We start from the raw sequence: 15,500 nt of genomic DNA, 5'->3' as shown, positions 1-15,500 counted from the left end.
GGACCTTGATGTAAGACAAGTAGCTTCACAAAGCAGAGAGTGGAGTTACAGGGTTCGTCCCGTGTCAATGTGAGGACGTGAAAGTGCACTCACAGTAGCACACACTGCATCGAAGGAGGCCCTGGAAAATCTCTATCGCTGTGCTGCCCAGGAATCTCAGGGCACAGATGTCAGGTTGATTTCAGTCTGGAAATTCTCAGTGAGGTGTGGCCTCTGTCTAATAGGATCAGCCTATTAGATGGGTGGAGGAACCTGAGCCTAAGCAGGACCTCAGATGACAATGCTGTGTTAGTGGGGACCGCTGGAGAGGGAGCCAAACAGCATTCTGTAAATTCTTAGCTCTGAGAGACCCAGAACAGCTACTTCTAAGTGGTCCCCACATTCCACCTGTGTGAACTCAGGGAGGACAAGGCCTTCTCTAGCAGGATAGGGCCTCAGATCTGCAGAGGGGTGTCATCTTGACCATAACCGGACTTAAGGTGAGGACGATCAGTGCTAATGAGAGGATCTCCCCAGAGCAGTGCTCTGATTCCTTCCACTAGGGACTTGGGTTGGAGAAGGAAATGGCAACCCACTCCAGTGTTCTTGCCTGGAGAATCCCAGGGAGGGGGAGCCTGGAGGGCTGCCATCTATGGGGTCGCACAGAGTCGGACATGACGGAAGTGACTTAGCAGCAGCAGTAGCAGGGACTTCGGAAGGCAAGGGCTTTGTTTGGGGGCTGTAGGACTTGGGTTTATAGATGGAGGCGTTCGGGGCTCTGATAAACTGCACACGTAGGACCCTGAGAGCGAATCCAGGGACAGATGAATATTGAGCTACCGGGCTTCCCGTAGCATGCTGCCCTTGCCGTCGACCCCAGACGACCTCACGTAGGACCCTACGCAGCTCCCCTCCACTTCCGCTTCGAAGGCGAGGAGCTCGACCAGTAGCCGCAGTAACCGTTTGGCGGAGACTTAGTGTCCAGGACTCGTCTGGAACCAAGGTGAGGACTTGAATGTAGCTGAAGGGACTTTCCCAACCCTCCCAGTAATAAAAGTGACCCATCCACATCCCACCCCTGTGATATGGCTCTTGTGGGCCCCTCAGAGCTATCGGCTGAATGTGGTCTAGAGTTTCTCAGGCTAAGGCGTTGGTCTCTGGGGGTAGGCCCAGATTCTACCCCGGAGGAGGTCTAGGACCTAGATTATGGCCCTGAGGGCTGAGGAGCAGAGTTCGACACTGCAAGAGGGCCACACTGAGCGACTCCCCTATACTGGGCTCTAGGAGGCCTCGGTTAAGCTGGCCAACTGTGGTGCCCCCTGGTGTCCACTGGAGGTGGTTTTGGTGAAGTGAGAACCTTGCTCTAACCGAATAAACCCAGTTCAACAAAGGGAGCTAGTCTGCAACATGATTCATGGTTGTGACGCTGAGTAAGGATGGCGGCCACTTCCTTAAGAAACGGGGCCACATAAAGCGCCAGCCCTGTTTTAAAGCCTGGGAGAATTGGGCGTTTTGACATGACACTTGCCGGGACATCTCAGGGAAATAAGCAACCAGGTCAAAGTGGTAGCCTTAGGTTATTAAGGGAGGGTTTCAGATTTGCCAGGGGTCATGGTGAGAACCTCGGGGGCTATGGATATGTTCGACACCACATCATTCGGACCAAATCCTCCCTGACGTCATCCCTGGCAGACCTCAAGAATACATGTCAGTCCCCACTGTGGGCTAAGGAGTGGTCAGCTAAGGCAGTGGTGAACAGAGGGAGAGCTCTTAGACCCTGTCATGTGTCAACTGTAGACCTTGGATACTTCTATGTCCTGGCTATTGTAAATAGTGCTGCAGTGAACATTTGAGTACAAGTGTCTTTTTCAGTTAGTTTCCTCATGATATATCCTCTGTAGTGGTACTGTTGGCTCATGTGGTAGTTTTATTTCTAGTTTTTTATGCAGAGTGAATTAAGTCAGAAAGAGGAAAGCTCATATCATATATTAATGCATATATATGGAATCCAGAAAGATGGTACTGATGAACCTCTTTGCAGGACAGCCTGGCTCTGCAGACATAGAGAACACACTGGTGTAAACAGTTGGGGAAGGAGAGGGAGGGACAGATTGAGAGAGTTACATTGAAAACGTTCACATTACCATATGTAAAATAAATAACCACTGGGAATTAGTTTTATGACTCAGGGAGCTCAAAGCCAGTGCTCTAACAGCTTAAGAGGGGTGGGATGGGGTGGAGGGGGAGAGAGTTTGGAGAGGGAGGGGACATACAGTATACCTATGGCTGATTCATATTGATGTGGGGCAGAAAATAACACAATATTGTAAAGATATTATCCTTCCATTAAAAATAAATAAATTTGTTTTAAAAAAGACATATAGAAGAAAAGAGAAGCAAAAAAAAAAATTTAACTTTGAATTGGGATCTTTAATGGGACCACAGGGACATCAACCTGCCTGCAACAGCTTCCATTCTTAGGAGACCGTGTTTGGGAAGATGAGGTCATCTTCACTTCCTCCTGTGGGGACACAGGGTGATTGGCTTTTACTATCAGACAGGTATCAGTTCAGGAGAAAGGGGAGGTTCTCTGCCAGGCGCCCAGTTAAGGAACCTGAGTGAGGACTCAGAGCATGCATCCCAACCCTTGGATTTCAGCCCAGGAAATCTCAGGGATGGGCTGTGAGGTTGAACATCTGCTTTACTGTTTTATACCAAGTCTAGGGGAGGGGAAATGTCTTGTCTGAAGGTGCAGCCACCAGTTAGCAAATGGAGAATAGTGCCCAGCATTTTAAGGAGCCAAGGTAAGGACCATGAATGATGATCCCAGTGAAGTCAGGGTTGAAAAGACCCTACTGAGCTCTCAGCACTGGGTATCCCCTGGGAGGGAGGTGGACTGAGGCATCCCTTCACTTGCTTCTGGATCATGTGGAGGTCTGAAGTGTCTGCATCAGAGCCAGGACTTGATGTGATAATACTGAAGATGAGCAGAGAGGACCCCACTGTCAGCACCTGGTGTCACCTCAGTAAATGCAAAGCAGGGCTGAGAGGATGCAGAGGAATAGTAAGGCCTCTGTTCTTCCTCTGGGATTCTCAGGGGACAGGCTGAGCAGGAGGCTTATGGGTTCCTAGGGCAGTGTCCTCAAGGACACCTGCAGAGGCGGCCTTTGATTAAGCCAAGGTAGAATCTCCCTGTTCTAACGTGCTCATGTCACCTCATTCTCCATCCTCCAGGTGCCCCAATCTCCTGTCTATTGGCCCAGACCCCTGCCTGCGGTCCCTGACCACAGCTGTCATGCCTCGTGGGCAGAAGAGTAAGCACCGTGCTCGTGAGAAACGTCGCCAGGCCCGGGCTGAGATCCAGGGTCTTCATGATCAGGCTACCACATCTAGGGGAGAAGAGACCACCTCCTCCTCCCCTCCTGATTCAGAGAGTGCTCCCTCAAGCTTGTCTGCTGCTGGCACCCCCAAGGGGCCTCCGGGAGCCCAAGGCACCACCAGTGCTGCTGCAGGTGCTATACGCAAAAGATCTGGTGGTGGTGGCACAGCACGCTCGAGATCTGGAGTAGGTGGCACAGCACGCTCGAGATCTGGTGTAGGTGCCGAGGGCCAAGTTCAGGGAGGTGAAAATTCCTCCCAGGCCTCAGCTGCTGCTGAGAGCTCTCATACAGATCTTCTGACCATGGAGTCAGAGAATTTGGTGAAGTACATGCTGTTAAAATATAAGATGAGGGAGCTAATTAAGAGGTCAGAAATGGTGAAGGTTATCCACAGAAGGTACAAGGCACAATTCTCTGAGATCCTCAGCAGGGCCTCTGAGCACATGGAGATGGTGTTTGGCCTGGTGCTCAAGGAAGTCAGGCCCAACAGTCACTGCTATACCCTGGTGAGCAACCTAGATCTCAGCGACAGTGAGTCTATGAGAGGTAACTGGGGGCTGCCGAAGAATGGTCTTCTGATGCCTCTGCTGGGTGTCATCTACCTGAATGGCCATCGTGCCTCTGAGGAGGAGGTCTGGAAGTTCCTGAATATTCTGGGCATCTATGATGGAAGAATGCACTTCATCTTTGGAGACACCAGGAAGCTCATCACAGAAGATCTGGTGCAGGAAGAGTACCTGGAATACAACCAGGTGCCTGGCAGTGATCCCCCTCGCTATGAGTTCCTGTGGGGTCCTAAAGCGCTCACAGAAAACAGCAAGACGAAAGTCCTGCAATTTTTGACCAAGGTCAACGATTTGGTCCCTGACGCCTTACTGCCACATTATGAGGAGGCTTTGAGAGAGGAGGCAGAGAGAACCGGAGCCAGAGCTGCAACCGGGACCGGCCCTTCTGCCTCAGCCAGCGCTGACCCATCTGCCTCGGCCAGACCTGGCACTTCTGCTGCAGCCAGGGCTGGCACTTCAGCCTCAGCCATGGCTGACATGTCTGCCTTAGCCGGTGCTGGCCCTTCGGCCTCGGCCAGGGATGGCACTTCTGCTGCAGCCAGGGATGGCACTTCTGCCTCAACCAGTGCCCACTCCAGGGCCACATCCAGCCGCTCATCTGGCCCCTAGTGTGGTGTGAAGCCCATTCTTCACTTTGTGGTTGGAAAAGCCTGTCAACCTGTGTTCCGAATATGCATCAATAACTTGTTGACTTTTTATTCCTCAATTTTCAATTGTTACTTTTTACAACAAAGTTTATTTTAGGTTCATGATAGTATTTGAATTACATGGGTCTCATGCTGTTTGCTGTTTGTCAGATTTAGGATTAAGAGTTTTGTTCTTTGAAATAACATACTGGAAATCCTCAAATCACTTTTGTGATCCAAGATGAGAATAACTACACTTTAGGATAAGAATACCCATAGAAATATGCAAGACACCACACTAAGGCTCAGAACATAGATGCACAGACAAATAGCTGAAAGTTTGTCAATTTTGGGTGTGCTTTACTTACTCTCTGTTTAGTTTCCCTTTATATAAATGTAAAAGATATATACTTTGATTGGATTATATTTTTCAAGAATGTTTGAGAATATAAATTACAGCAAATGATTTATACGTGGTTCTTCTTTTACACAAACATTAATTGAGCATGTGCTCTTAAGAAAACTTCATGCTTGTACTGGCAATATTTAGTCAAAAAAAAAAAAAGCAGTGCATGCCTCTGCCCATGCAGATACAGTTTCTCAGAGAAGCTGTCATTATTTGGAAGAGGCTGAGTTACTCTCTAAATCAGAAAGAACAACAAAGAAGCAAGGTAAAGAGGGGGTGGCGAGAACATATTACTTTGGTTTCATTGCTAAGCAGAAGTTTGGCTGATTGGGGAGGTTGGATCTTTTTTTATTTTTTATCAGTTAGAACACTGCATAGTCCCTGACATCTCTTAGATGCCAAAAAACAAAAAAAACAACAACCCAGCTGATGTAACATCTGAGGTCAAGATAATCGTAGTGATAACTGCCATTGCCCCTAATGTCTCAATAGATACAGGCGCCGTGCCCAATGCTTTCCATAAATACATATATTCCACCAATCCTACCAGACAGAGCTTATCAAACTCACTTCACAGTGGAGAGCCTGAGGCTTATAGAGTTAGAGTTTGGTTTTGTGCCAAAATACTTAAGGCTGGTAATTGACAGAGCTGGGACTAGACTCCTGCCCTAAACTAACATGAGCACTCATACTATTCTCTCCCCACCCTGAGACACACCCTCGTCTTTTTTTTAAACAAGTACTTTTGACATTTCATTTCCTTTTCCTTATTTATTTACTTTTTATTTATTTATTTATTTGGCTGTGCTGAATCTTATTTGTGGCACATGGGATTTACTTCCCTGACAAGGGATCGAACCTGGGCCCCCTGCATCGGGAGCCTGGGGTGCTAGCCACTGGACCACCAGGAAAGTCCCCACCCTGTATCTTTTATTTCAGTGTTTTTCTCAGCACTTCAAAATTTGTCCTAGGTGATAAAAAAGAATGCCCTTGTGCTCAAGCTACTGGATTGGAATGTGTAGCCAGAGCAGTAAGAATACCAGATATATTTAACAAAAAATACGTATACCTTATTCATTACTCACAGATGAATGAAAGAGACAATATTCTGTGCCAGTATAAGCATGTACGTTGGCCATGTTAGATAACCTCTGAAGACCAAGGGCTCTCCATATCTTGCTTACAGTCTCTTGCCTATAGAAAGTAAATCTATCAGAACAGAAATGCCATGAGAACCTTCACCTGGCTGATGAGGAGATAGATTGATGTACTTTTTTTTTTTTTCCCTGATGGGCTACCACCTCTCCTTGGACTCCTTGGGCTATAGCTTGTCCATCTCCCATCACTCCTGGGACAGGGACCCATTCATTCTCTGTAGCACTGCAGAGCAAACACAGCTCAAGAGTTTGCAGAGATGTGGAATTTCCCCAGAAGCCTTTAATCCAAGACACAGCAAGATGAGGACCCCATGGAGGAGGATTGAGGAGAGCAACACCCCAGAATATGGGGTGGGGGGTCACTGGGAGAGCACTCCCGTCTGCTCTCAGACACAGGATCTCAAAACTGTTAGGCTAAGCATGCCTCGCTTATTTTTCAGGCTTCTCAGAAACTTGGTCTTGGGACCGAGTTCTGAGGTTAGATAGGAGAGAGGGTCAGTCTCTCAGAAATGATGGTGATAAACCTGAATGAGGGTGAGAGCAAGACCCAGCCACAACAGTAGCAACTGGTAAAGACCCGTCCTCAATGGCAATCCCATGAAGTCCAGAACAATCCAGGCTGCTGTGGTTAACTCAGGTCCCAGGAAGGTGGGGACATTGGGAATCATCAGAGTCCTCAGCCTCAGATCAGCAGAGAATAGAGCCCCAGGAAGGGTGCAGAGTCAAATTGAAGACCCAGGGTGTGGATATGGAAGCCCCTCAACCCCAGCCGACAGGGCTACACTAAGTCCCTCCTCTCCAGTTAGCCCTGGGAAGCATAGGTAAGTGCTAGCCAGCTCAAGGCCCCCTGACTTCTGCCTGGAGGGTGTCAAGGAGATGTGGACCTTGGTTTATAGGCTGGCTCTTCATCAGAGAATGGAAATCCCAGGCATGACATTTGCACAGTCCTCTATGAGGAGTGTGTCAGCCAACTACCCCATTACAGATAAATTCTTAGAAAGTCCTGCAAATGTAATGGGCCCTGGGAGGGAAGAGGCAGGGCTTTCAGAGTAAGTGTATCCCTTATTTCCTGAAGGAGAACGGCTTCAGGGAATTAAAGTCCTTGGACTAATGGAGGAAGCCTCTATCAGCTGAGGAAGGGTACCCAGTTCCTAACAGGAATCAACAGATGGCACTGACTGACAGCGAAGGATCCCTCCCAGAAAGAAGGGGGCTACAGAGGGCACTGTTCCTGTTAGGCCTTAGACTGTGCCACTTAGGCCTGGTGACATGGTGAGTCCTACTCACTTCCTTCCAGAACATCTCATGGAGGTAAAGAACCTTATCCTGATCAAAGGGAGCAGCCACAGCTCATAGAAGTATGATTTCCAGATTGTGCCAGAAGGTAAGGTAAGGACCCTGATGACTGAAAAGACCACCCACCTCAAAACAATGGGGCAGAACTTATTCCTTCCACTACTGTTAGCCTCGGAAGACCACAGGCTGTGGTGGCCCAATGAGGCAAATTCCACCTCTTCCTCGCGGGTCTCAGGGAATTGGGGGCTTGAGGGGAGAAGCTTTAAGGTAAGTCAGTGAATATTTCCAGGTTGTAAATATTTCAAGGTTATTTCTAAGTCAGGGTGAGGATGGTAAAGAATGTGGGAACCCACATACCAGGATGACCACGTAGAATCCTCCCTAGTATCAGGCTAGAAGGCCCCAGGCAGAGTTGTCAGCCCAAGGGACCCTTCAGTTCTGACCGAGGAGTAGCAGGAAAGTTAGGGTTTTGGTCTGATGGTGGTAGTCCCATGTCAACAGAGGGGGGATCTTGGGCTTGGCTGAGAGTCAAATTTGGGACCCTGATTAGGAACCCTGATTTGGGACCCTGAGAGGAACTGTCTTTTATCCTCAACCAGCTTCTAGAGCTTTCATCCTTGTGAGACTATGGGCAGGGGTAGCTAGATAAGGCCGCCCTCATTTCCTCCTCCAGGCTCCCAGGGAGGTATGGGTCTTACTATGAGGAGATAAGCCTCAGGTCCAGAAGGAGGGGATTCCCCAGGCCCCACCAGAAGTCAAATTTTGGAGCCTGAGTACAGACTGAGGGGTGGACCCATCCTTGAATAGAGACAAAGAGTGTCATGCCATACCCTTTGATATCAGTTCTAGAAAGCTCCGGGGAGGGCTGTCAGGCAAGGCTTTCCCTTACTTCTTTATATCAGGCCTTCTTTTTGTCATTGTTGAATCACTAAGTCGTGCCTGACTCTTTTGATTCATGGACTGTAGCTCCCCAGGCTCCTCTGTCCATGGGATTCTTCAGGGAAAAACTGGAGTGGGTTGCCATTTCCTCCTCCAAGGAATCTTCCCAACCCAGGGACTGATTTAGGTCTCCTGCAGCTCCTGTATGTACCACAGGCAGATACTTTACTGCTGAGCCACTAGAGTGGCCCTATTTCAGGCCTAAGGGAGGTCAGATCTTTGATGGAAAGTGCAGCCACCAGTCATGAGAAAGGAGGCATATGGTGCCTTCCAGGCACTGTGGTAGATGCTTTACAATTACCACCACATGCCACCAGTCCTTCCAGACAGGGCTTCTCAAACTCACTTCACAGATAAAGAGCCTGAGGCGCTCTCAGAGAGTTTAATGACCTGACAAACTTCCCATGGCTGGTAAGTGGCAAGGATGGTCGTAGGCCCTTGAGGTGAGTTAGTCTAAAGCTCACCCTCTCACTCCTGCAAGCCTGAGCTGACCTTGTGCCCTTAATTCCCCTTTTATTTTCATTACTTTGAAATGTATCAGAAGCAATAAGAAGACGGACTCTCAGGTCAAACTATTATATTGTAATACATAGCTAGAGCAATAATAATAATAAAACTAAAATAAATGTGACATGTGAAGAGAAGAAACAAAGCAATGATGTTTGCTGACAATAGGATCATCTGTCCATATATATGAAGTCTCGGATAAGCTAAAAAGATCTGAAAGCTTTACGGTTACACATAAGCTCCAAAGATCAGGATTCAAAAACAAGTCATCTCAGAGCCATTTATTTGTATAAAGAAATATCTATTAGACATAAAATATAAAGTTTATGTATTCGAACATAAGTTCCCTGTGAAGTCTGGCTGAAGGAGAGAAGGGACAGGTTTGCCGGAGTCCAGCTCCAGCAGCCAGGGAATCAGCCTGAAGGGATGAGCGGTGCCGGCCAAGAATGATGTAGCCTCTGACTCGAGGTACGGGACTACATGTTTATTTCAAGCATCAGGTCTTCTTTTATACTTTGACAAAAGCATTAGGTCAGAGGTTTGACATTTTTCAGTTCCCCCTCACCCAGATTTATTGTCTCATTGTTGCCCTTTAAACAGAGTTCCTGTTTCAGCCATTCTCTCAGAATGGTGTTTACTTGTGATTACATTGTAACTCATGCTTATGTCTGGGCTGCATACCACATCCCTCAGTTTATTTCTTACCTTTCTAAATTCTGCTTGCCCCTAGGATCCTAAGCTCACTCTCTCCTAAAAAGGCTTCTCGCTATTCTTAATTATTCCTAAACCCTAAACTCAGCAAACTTCCTTTGCCATCAACATTTCCCTCACAAACAGGTCTCAGATAACAATCCTTCCCATGGCCTCAAGCTGCGGCCTACATGCTCACCCTGGGACATTCTTTGTAAAAATCCTTGAACAAATGCCAATGGTTACTTTATAGATTATTTTATGGGCACAACTGCAGAAGGCTTTGTGCTTTCTCATAGTTCTCTGAAGAACAATAAGCACCTTAACGTTCTTTCCAGCCAACTCAACCGAAGAAAGAACAAGTCAGAATCACAAAACCTAACTCTTTCATCCCGGGACTGTGCCTGCGGGATGAGGAGAGGGGTTGGGGCCATGCCTCCATTTTGTCAGTAATGCCTAACACGGCTCCCGACACAGGTTACCATGTTTGTTTCTCTCACGGGTCTCTACCTGGGCCCCCTTACCTATGCCATGGATTTCCGATCTCTCCTCAATCCTAGGACAGGGACTTCTTCTCTGCAACACTTGCAGTAGAGAAACTGCTTGGGGCTTTTCAGGGATGTGACATTTCCCAAGAAGCCATTTATCAAAGGAGCAAGTGCCTATAGGAAGATAGCCATGCATCTGGACTGAGGAAAGCAACACCCCCAGAATATTAGGTATAAGAAGGCTCCAGGCAGAGCTCTCAAGCTGAACATCTCGCTCACAGTACAGTTGTCAGGGGCTTGAGACCTTTGGTCTAAGGAAGGCAATCTCAGGTCAGAGAAGGAATTGTCAGATATATATGTAAAGCCCCTTCAAAAGAAGTGAAAGAAATAGCCACCCAGGACCACTGGGGTTCTGTAGCGTCCATTTACTGATATCAGCCCTGGGAGGTCCTGAATTCCATCATAGGATGAGGAAGATAGAGGCCTTGAGAGCTGAGAAAGACAGAGCACTACTGCCATGGGCAGGGCACGTTGCAGAACCAAGTCTTCCAGCTCCTCCCACATAGTGACATCCAGGGCAGATGCTTCATCTTGTGATTGAAAACAGGAGTAAGTATTCCAAGTAACTGAGTGCCAAGATGGAGCTGAAAGGAACGTATTTCATGTCTTCTTTTGTTCTTGCTTGACCTCAGTAACTGGGAGATGTATCTTTTTCTGTTTAGGGCTTTCTTTTTCTTTTTTGGTACTCTTAAAATACTTTTCCTTGTAATTGAAAGTTTATTTGACTTCCATATCTGTGTTTATGAACAAAGTATATCCCACTTATTGCTGTATTTCAGTGTAAGTATAAAGGTTTTGGTATTTTGTATAATGAATCAAGTCCTTGAATCTCCCTTTGTGGTTCAGAACAAGATAACATGTCAAGAGAACTGGCATTTGCTTGCCAATGTGAATGAACACAGAAAAATTGTTGGTATCGGGAAATAAAGAAAACGGTCCTGACTGAGTGGCATCTGTAATACAGTGGAATGGGACCCAGCCCCTGTATCCCCTCAGCAGCCCGGATTTTAACATTGTATAAGTAACAAAATACCTTTATAGAAGGTCCAGAATGCAATTAAGAAATTGCATTACCACAGGTAAGCATATAGCTTAGATCAGCTGTACTCGAATTTGACTTTATTGGCATTAGCCCTTGTCTCAGGCTGGCACAGTTCAGTACCAAGAGAGATTGTGACCTTTCTTGGTGGGGGAAAGTGAGAGTAGGGTGAATGTTCCGAGTGTCCAGGAAAATGTTAGAACTAAGAAATGAATTCAACAAAGCTGCAGGACACAAAATAACACACAACAATCAGTTGTGTTTGTAAACATTAACAACAAACTATCTGAAAAAAATTAAGAAAACAGTTCTATTTCAAAATCGTCAAAAAGAATAAAATACTTAGAAATAAATTTAACCAAGGAAGTAAAAGATCTATACACTGAAAACAAGGAGACATTGATTGAAGAAAGTGGAAAAGACACAAATAAAATGATGTCCCAAGTATACGGATTGGAAGAATTCACATTGTTAAAATATTCATACTACCCAAAGTGATTTACAGATTTAATGTAATGTGTGTCATAATTCCAGTGGAATTTTCCAGAGTAATAGGCTAAAATTCATATGACACCTCAAAAAGCCTTGAATAGATAAAGTAATCTTGACAAAGAGGAGCAAAGGTGTAAGTATGGTGCTTCTTGATTTTGAACTATAGTTCAAGACATTGTGATACCAGGATAAACATAGACACACAGATCAACGGAACAGAATACAGCCATGTATAAACCCACACGTATATAGGCAAGTAATCCTTAACAACGGCACTAAGAATACAAAAGGAAAAAAAAATGTATCCTCAATCAACAAATAGTGTTGAAAAAACGGAAAATCTGCCTGCAAAGAGTAAAACTAGAGTCTTATCTTGCATAATACTCCAAAAATGGATTCAAGACCTTAAAATGAGGCCAGAAATGATAAAATTCTTAGAAGAAAACATAGGGGAAAGCTCCTCGTCAGTGGTCATGGCAATGTTTTGTGTTTTTTTGTTTTTAATTTGACAACAGAAACACAGACAAGAAAAAGAAAAATCAGTGGGGCTACATCAAGTTAAAAAGATTCTGTAGAGCAATGGAAACAATCAACAAAATGAAAAGGTGAAATAGAAAAACTTTGCAAGCCATATATCTGATAAGTTAATATCTAAATTATAAAAGGAACTCATACAACTCAATTACAGACTAATTAGTTAAAAATAACTAAAAAACGAGCAAAAAACCTAAATATTTTCTAAGGAAGACATAGAAATGGCCAACAGCTATGTGAACAGGGGCTCAGCATCACTAATCATCAGTGAGATGGTAATCCAGACCACAATAACAGATCACCACATACCTGTTGGGAGAGCTATTATCAAAAAGCCAAGTGATAAGAAGTGTTGGCAAGGGTGTTGAGAAAAGGGAACCTTTGCACACAGTTGCTGGGAATATAAATTGGTACAGCCACTATGGAAAACAGTGTGGAGGTTCCTCAGAAAATCACAACTGTAACTATCCTACGACTCAGCATTTCTACTTCTGAGTATGCAGTTGACCCTTGCACAACACAAGATTGAACTGTGCAGGTCCACTTATAGATGAATTTTTTTTCAATAAATACATTGGAAAACTATTCCGAGACTTGAGATAACCTGAAAAAACTCACAGGTGACACGCATAGCCTAGAAATATAAAAAATTAAGGGAAAGGTGTCATGAATGCATAAAATTTATATAGATACTAGTCTATTTTATCACTTACTGCCATAAAATATGCACAAATATGAAAAGGTTAAATTTATCAAAAGTTGTGCACACACAGACACACACACACACACTTATGGACCATGAATAGCACTATTCATCTCTGATGAGCAGTTTCTGTAGTAAACTGTGATCGCAAAAAAAGTGATCACCAGTGGTTCTCAGGTATTTCTCATTGTGTTTAGTATGAGACCGTAAACCTTGAATAACACCGTTGAACTCATATGAAGTGCTGCTAGTGGTGCTGGAAGTGCTCTCAAGAAACAGAAGTCATGACATTATATGAAAAAGTTGAATTACTTGTTGTGTACCACACTTTGGGTCTGCAGTCATGGTTGCCACCATTCCAAGATGACATACTCCTTTCCCTATTTGGAACCAGTCTGTTGTTCCATGTCCAGTTCTAACTGTTGCTTCCTGACCTGCATATAGGTTTCTCAAGAGGCAGGTCAGGTGGTCTGGTATTCTCATCTCTTTAAGTATTTTCCACAGTTTGTGGTGATTCACACAGTCAAAGGCTTTGGCATAGTCAATAAAGCAGAAATAGATGTTTTCCTGGAACTCTCTTGCTTTTTTGATAATCCAATGGATGTTGGCAATTTGATCTCTGGTTCCTCTGCCTTTTCTAAAACCAGCTTGAACATCTGGAAGTTCATTGTTCCCGTATTGTTGAAGCCTGGCTTGAAGAATTTTGAACATTACTTTACTAGCGTGTGAGATGAGTGCAATTGTGCAGTCGTTTGAGCATTCCTTGGCATTGCCTTTCTTTGGGATTTGGAATGAAAACTGACCTTTTCAGTCCTGTGGCTATCTAGGTTGATCAAAGCTTTTCTTCCAAGGAGCAAGCATCTTTTAATTTCATGGCTGCAGTCACCATCTGCAGTGATTTTGGAGGCCAAAAAAATAAAAAATAAAGTCTCTCACTGTTTCCATCGCTTCCCCATTAATTTGTCATGATGTGATAGTATCATGTCATCTGGAAACAGTGCGTTTTACTTCTTTTTCAACTTGGATTCCTTTTATATCTTCTCTACTCTGATTGCCACAGATAGGGCTTCTAAAATTATGTTGAGTAAACGTGGAGACAATGCACATCCTTGAGATTTTCATATTAAGTGAAGTCAGACAAAGACAAATATCACTCATATGTGGAATATAATTTTTAAAAATGATACAAAGGAACTTATTTAAAAAGTAGAAACAGACTGAACAGGTATACAAAATGAAATTATGGTTACCAAAGAGCAAATGGGGCAGGGAGCAATAAATCAGAAGCTTGAGATGAACATCTATGTGTATATACACATACTGTATATAAGGTGGATGGCCAACAAGTATCTACTCTATAGAGCAAGAAACTCAATATTCTGTGATAACTTATATGACAAAATATTCTTTAAAAGAATGGCTATATGTATAGGTATAACTGAATCACTTTGTAGTACACCTGAGACTTATACAACATTGTAAATGAACTGTACTCCAAGAAATTTTTTAAAAAATCACTGAGGAGAAAACAGATCTGTCCGGAAAGGTTTTAATGCAGATGAAAGTGCCCTATTCTGGGGGATTTGCCACAAAGTACACACATTGGTAAAGAAGGGAAGTGAACTCCAGGATTTGTGACAGAAAGAGGCTACTTCTATGATTTTGTGCAAATGCTGTCAGGTTTTTGTGCAAATGATCATGACTCCCCTAACTTCTAGGGCTGCTAACCCTGAGCCTTCAAGGGAAATGATAAACACCATCTGTCAGTCTTTTGGTTGTACAACGAGAAGGCCGGACAACAGGAACCTTTGTTGGGTTGGTGTCATCAGTGCTTCATCCCTGAATTCAGGAAGTACCTTGGGGGTTATTGACTGCCTTTTAAAATTCTTTTGATATTGGACAATGCCCCTGGCCACCCAGAACCCCATGAGTTCAACACTGAAGGCGTCAAAGTGTCTCCTTTCCCCTAAACACAACATCTCTAAGTCAGCCTATAGATCAGAGGGTCAAAGGGACCTTTAAGGGTCATTACACCCGGTACTCTATGAAAATAATTGTCAATACTATGGAAGAGAACCCTGATAGAATATCATGAAGTCTGGAAGGATTACACAACTGAAGATGCAATTGTTGTCACACACACACACACACACACACACACACAAAGACCATGAAAGCCCAAACAATAAATTCCTGCTAAAGAAAACTGTCCAGATGTTTTACATGCCTTCATAGGATTTGTGACAGAGTCAGTCAAGGAAATCAAGAAAGAGACTGTGCATAAGACTTGAAAGGGTGGGAAGGGGTGCAGAATCCCAAAATACAGATCTTGGAAAAACCCAAGAGCTAACAGACCCTACAGCAGAGGAATTAACAAAATACCACTTGATGGAGATGAATGGTTCCCAACCAGAGCTGGATGATGAGGAACAAGATGTAGAAGAAGCAGTGCCAGAAAACAAATTGACATTAGACAATCTGGCAGAAGCGTTCTGAGGACTCAAGACTGCTTTTGACTCTTGTATGGCATGGACCCTTCTATGATAAAGGCACTGAAAAGAAAGCAAATGGTGGAAGGAGGACTGATAACACACAGAAACGTTTTTAGAGAAATGAAAAAGCAAAATCTTCAGACAGA

General features: G+C 44.5%; 1 protein-coding gene across 1 annotated transcript; it reads left to right on the top strand.

Annotated features, from left to right (window-relative positions):
• The first annotated feature begins 703 nt into the window (after nt 1-703).
• LOC133243536 (melanoma-associated antigen B2-like) lies at nt 704-5,017 on the top strand. Its single transcript, XM_061410517.1, has 2 exons — nt 704-982; nt 3,214-5,017. Exon 2 carries the CDS (start codon nt 3,275-3,277, stop codon nt 4,532-4,534), a length of 1,260 nt encoding a protein of 419 aa, XP_061266501.1. The 5' UTR covers nt 704-982; nt 3,214-3,274; the 3' UTR covers nt 4,535-5,017.
• Nucleotides 5,018-15,500: the final 10,483 nt, after the last annotated feature.

The sequence above is a fragment of the Bos javanicus genome, chromosome X, assembly GCF_032452875.1.
Source record: "Bos javanicus breed banteng chromosome X, ARS-OSU_banteng_1.0, whole genome shotgun sequence".
Taxonomy (NCBI): Eukaryota; Metazoa; Chordata; class Mammalia; order Artiodactyla; family Bovidae; genus Bos; species Bos javanicus.
Note: the sequence above shows the minus strand (reverse complement) of the source record. Positions and strands in the feature narration are given on the sequence as shown.

Bases quoted from the DNA above. Each gene is read 5' to 3' on its own strand.
- LOC133243536 (XM_061410517.1), top strand. From the start codon at position 3,275: ATGCCTCGTGGGCAGAAGAGTAAGCACCGTGCTCGTGAGAAACGTCGC.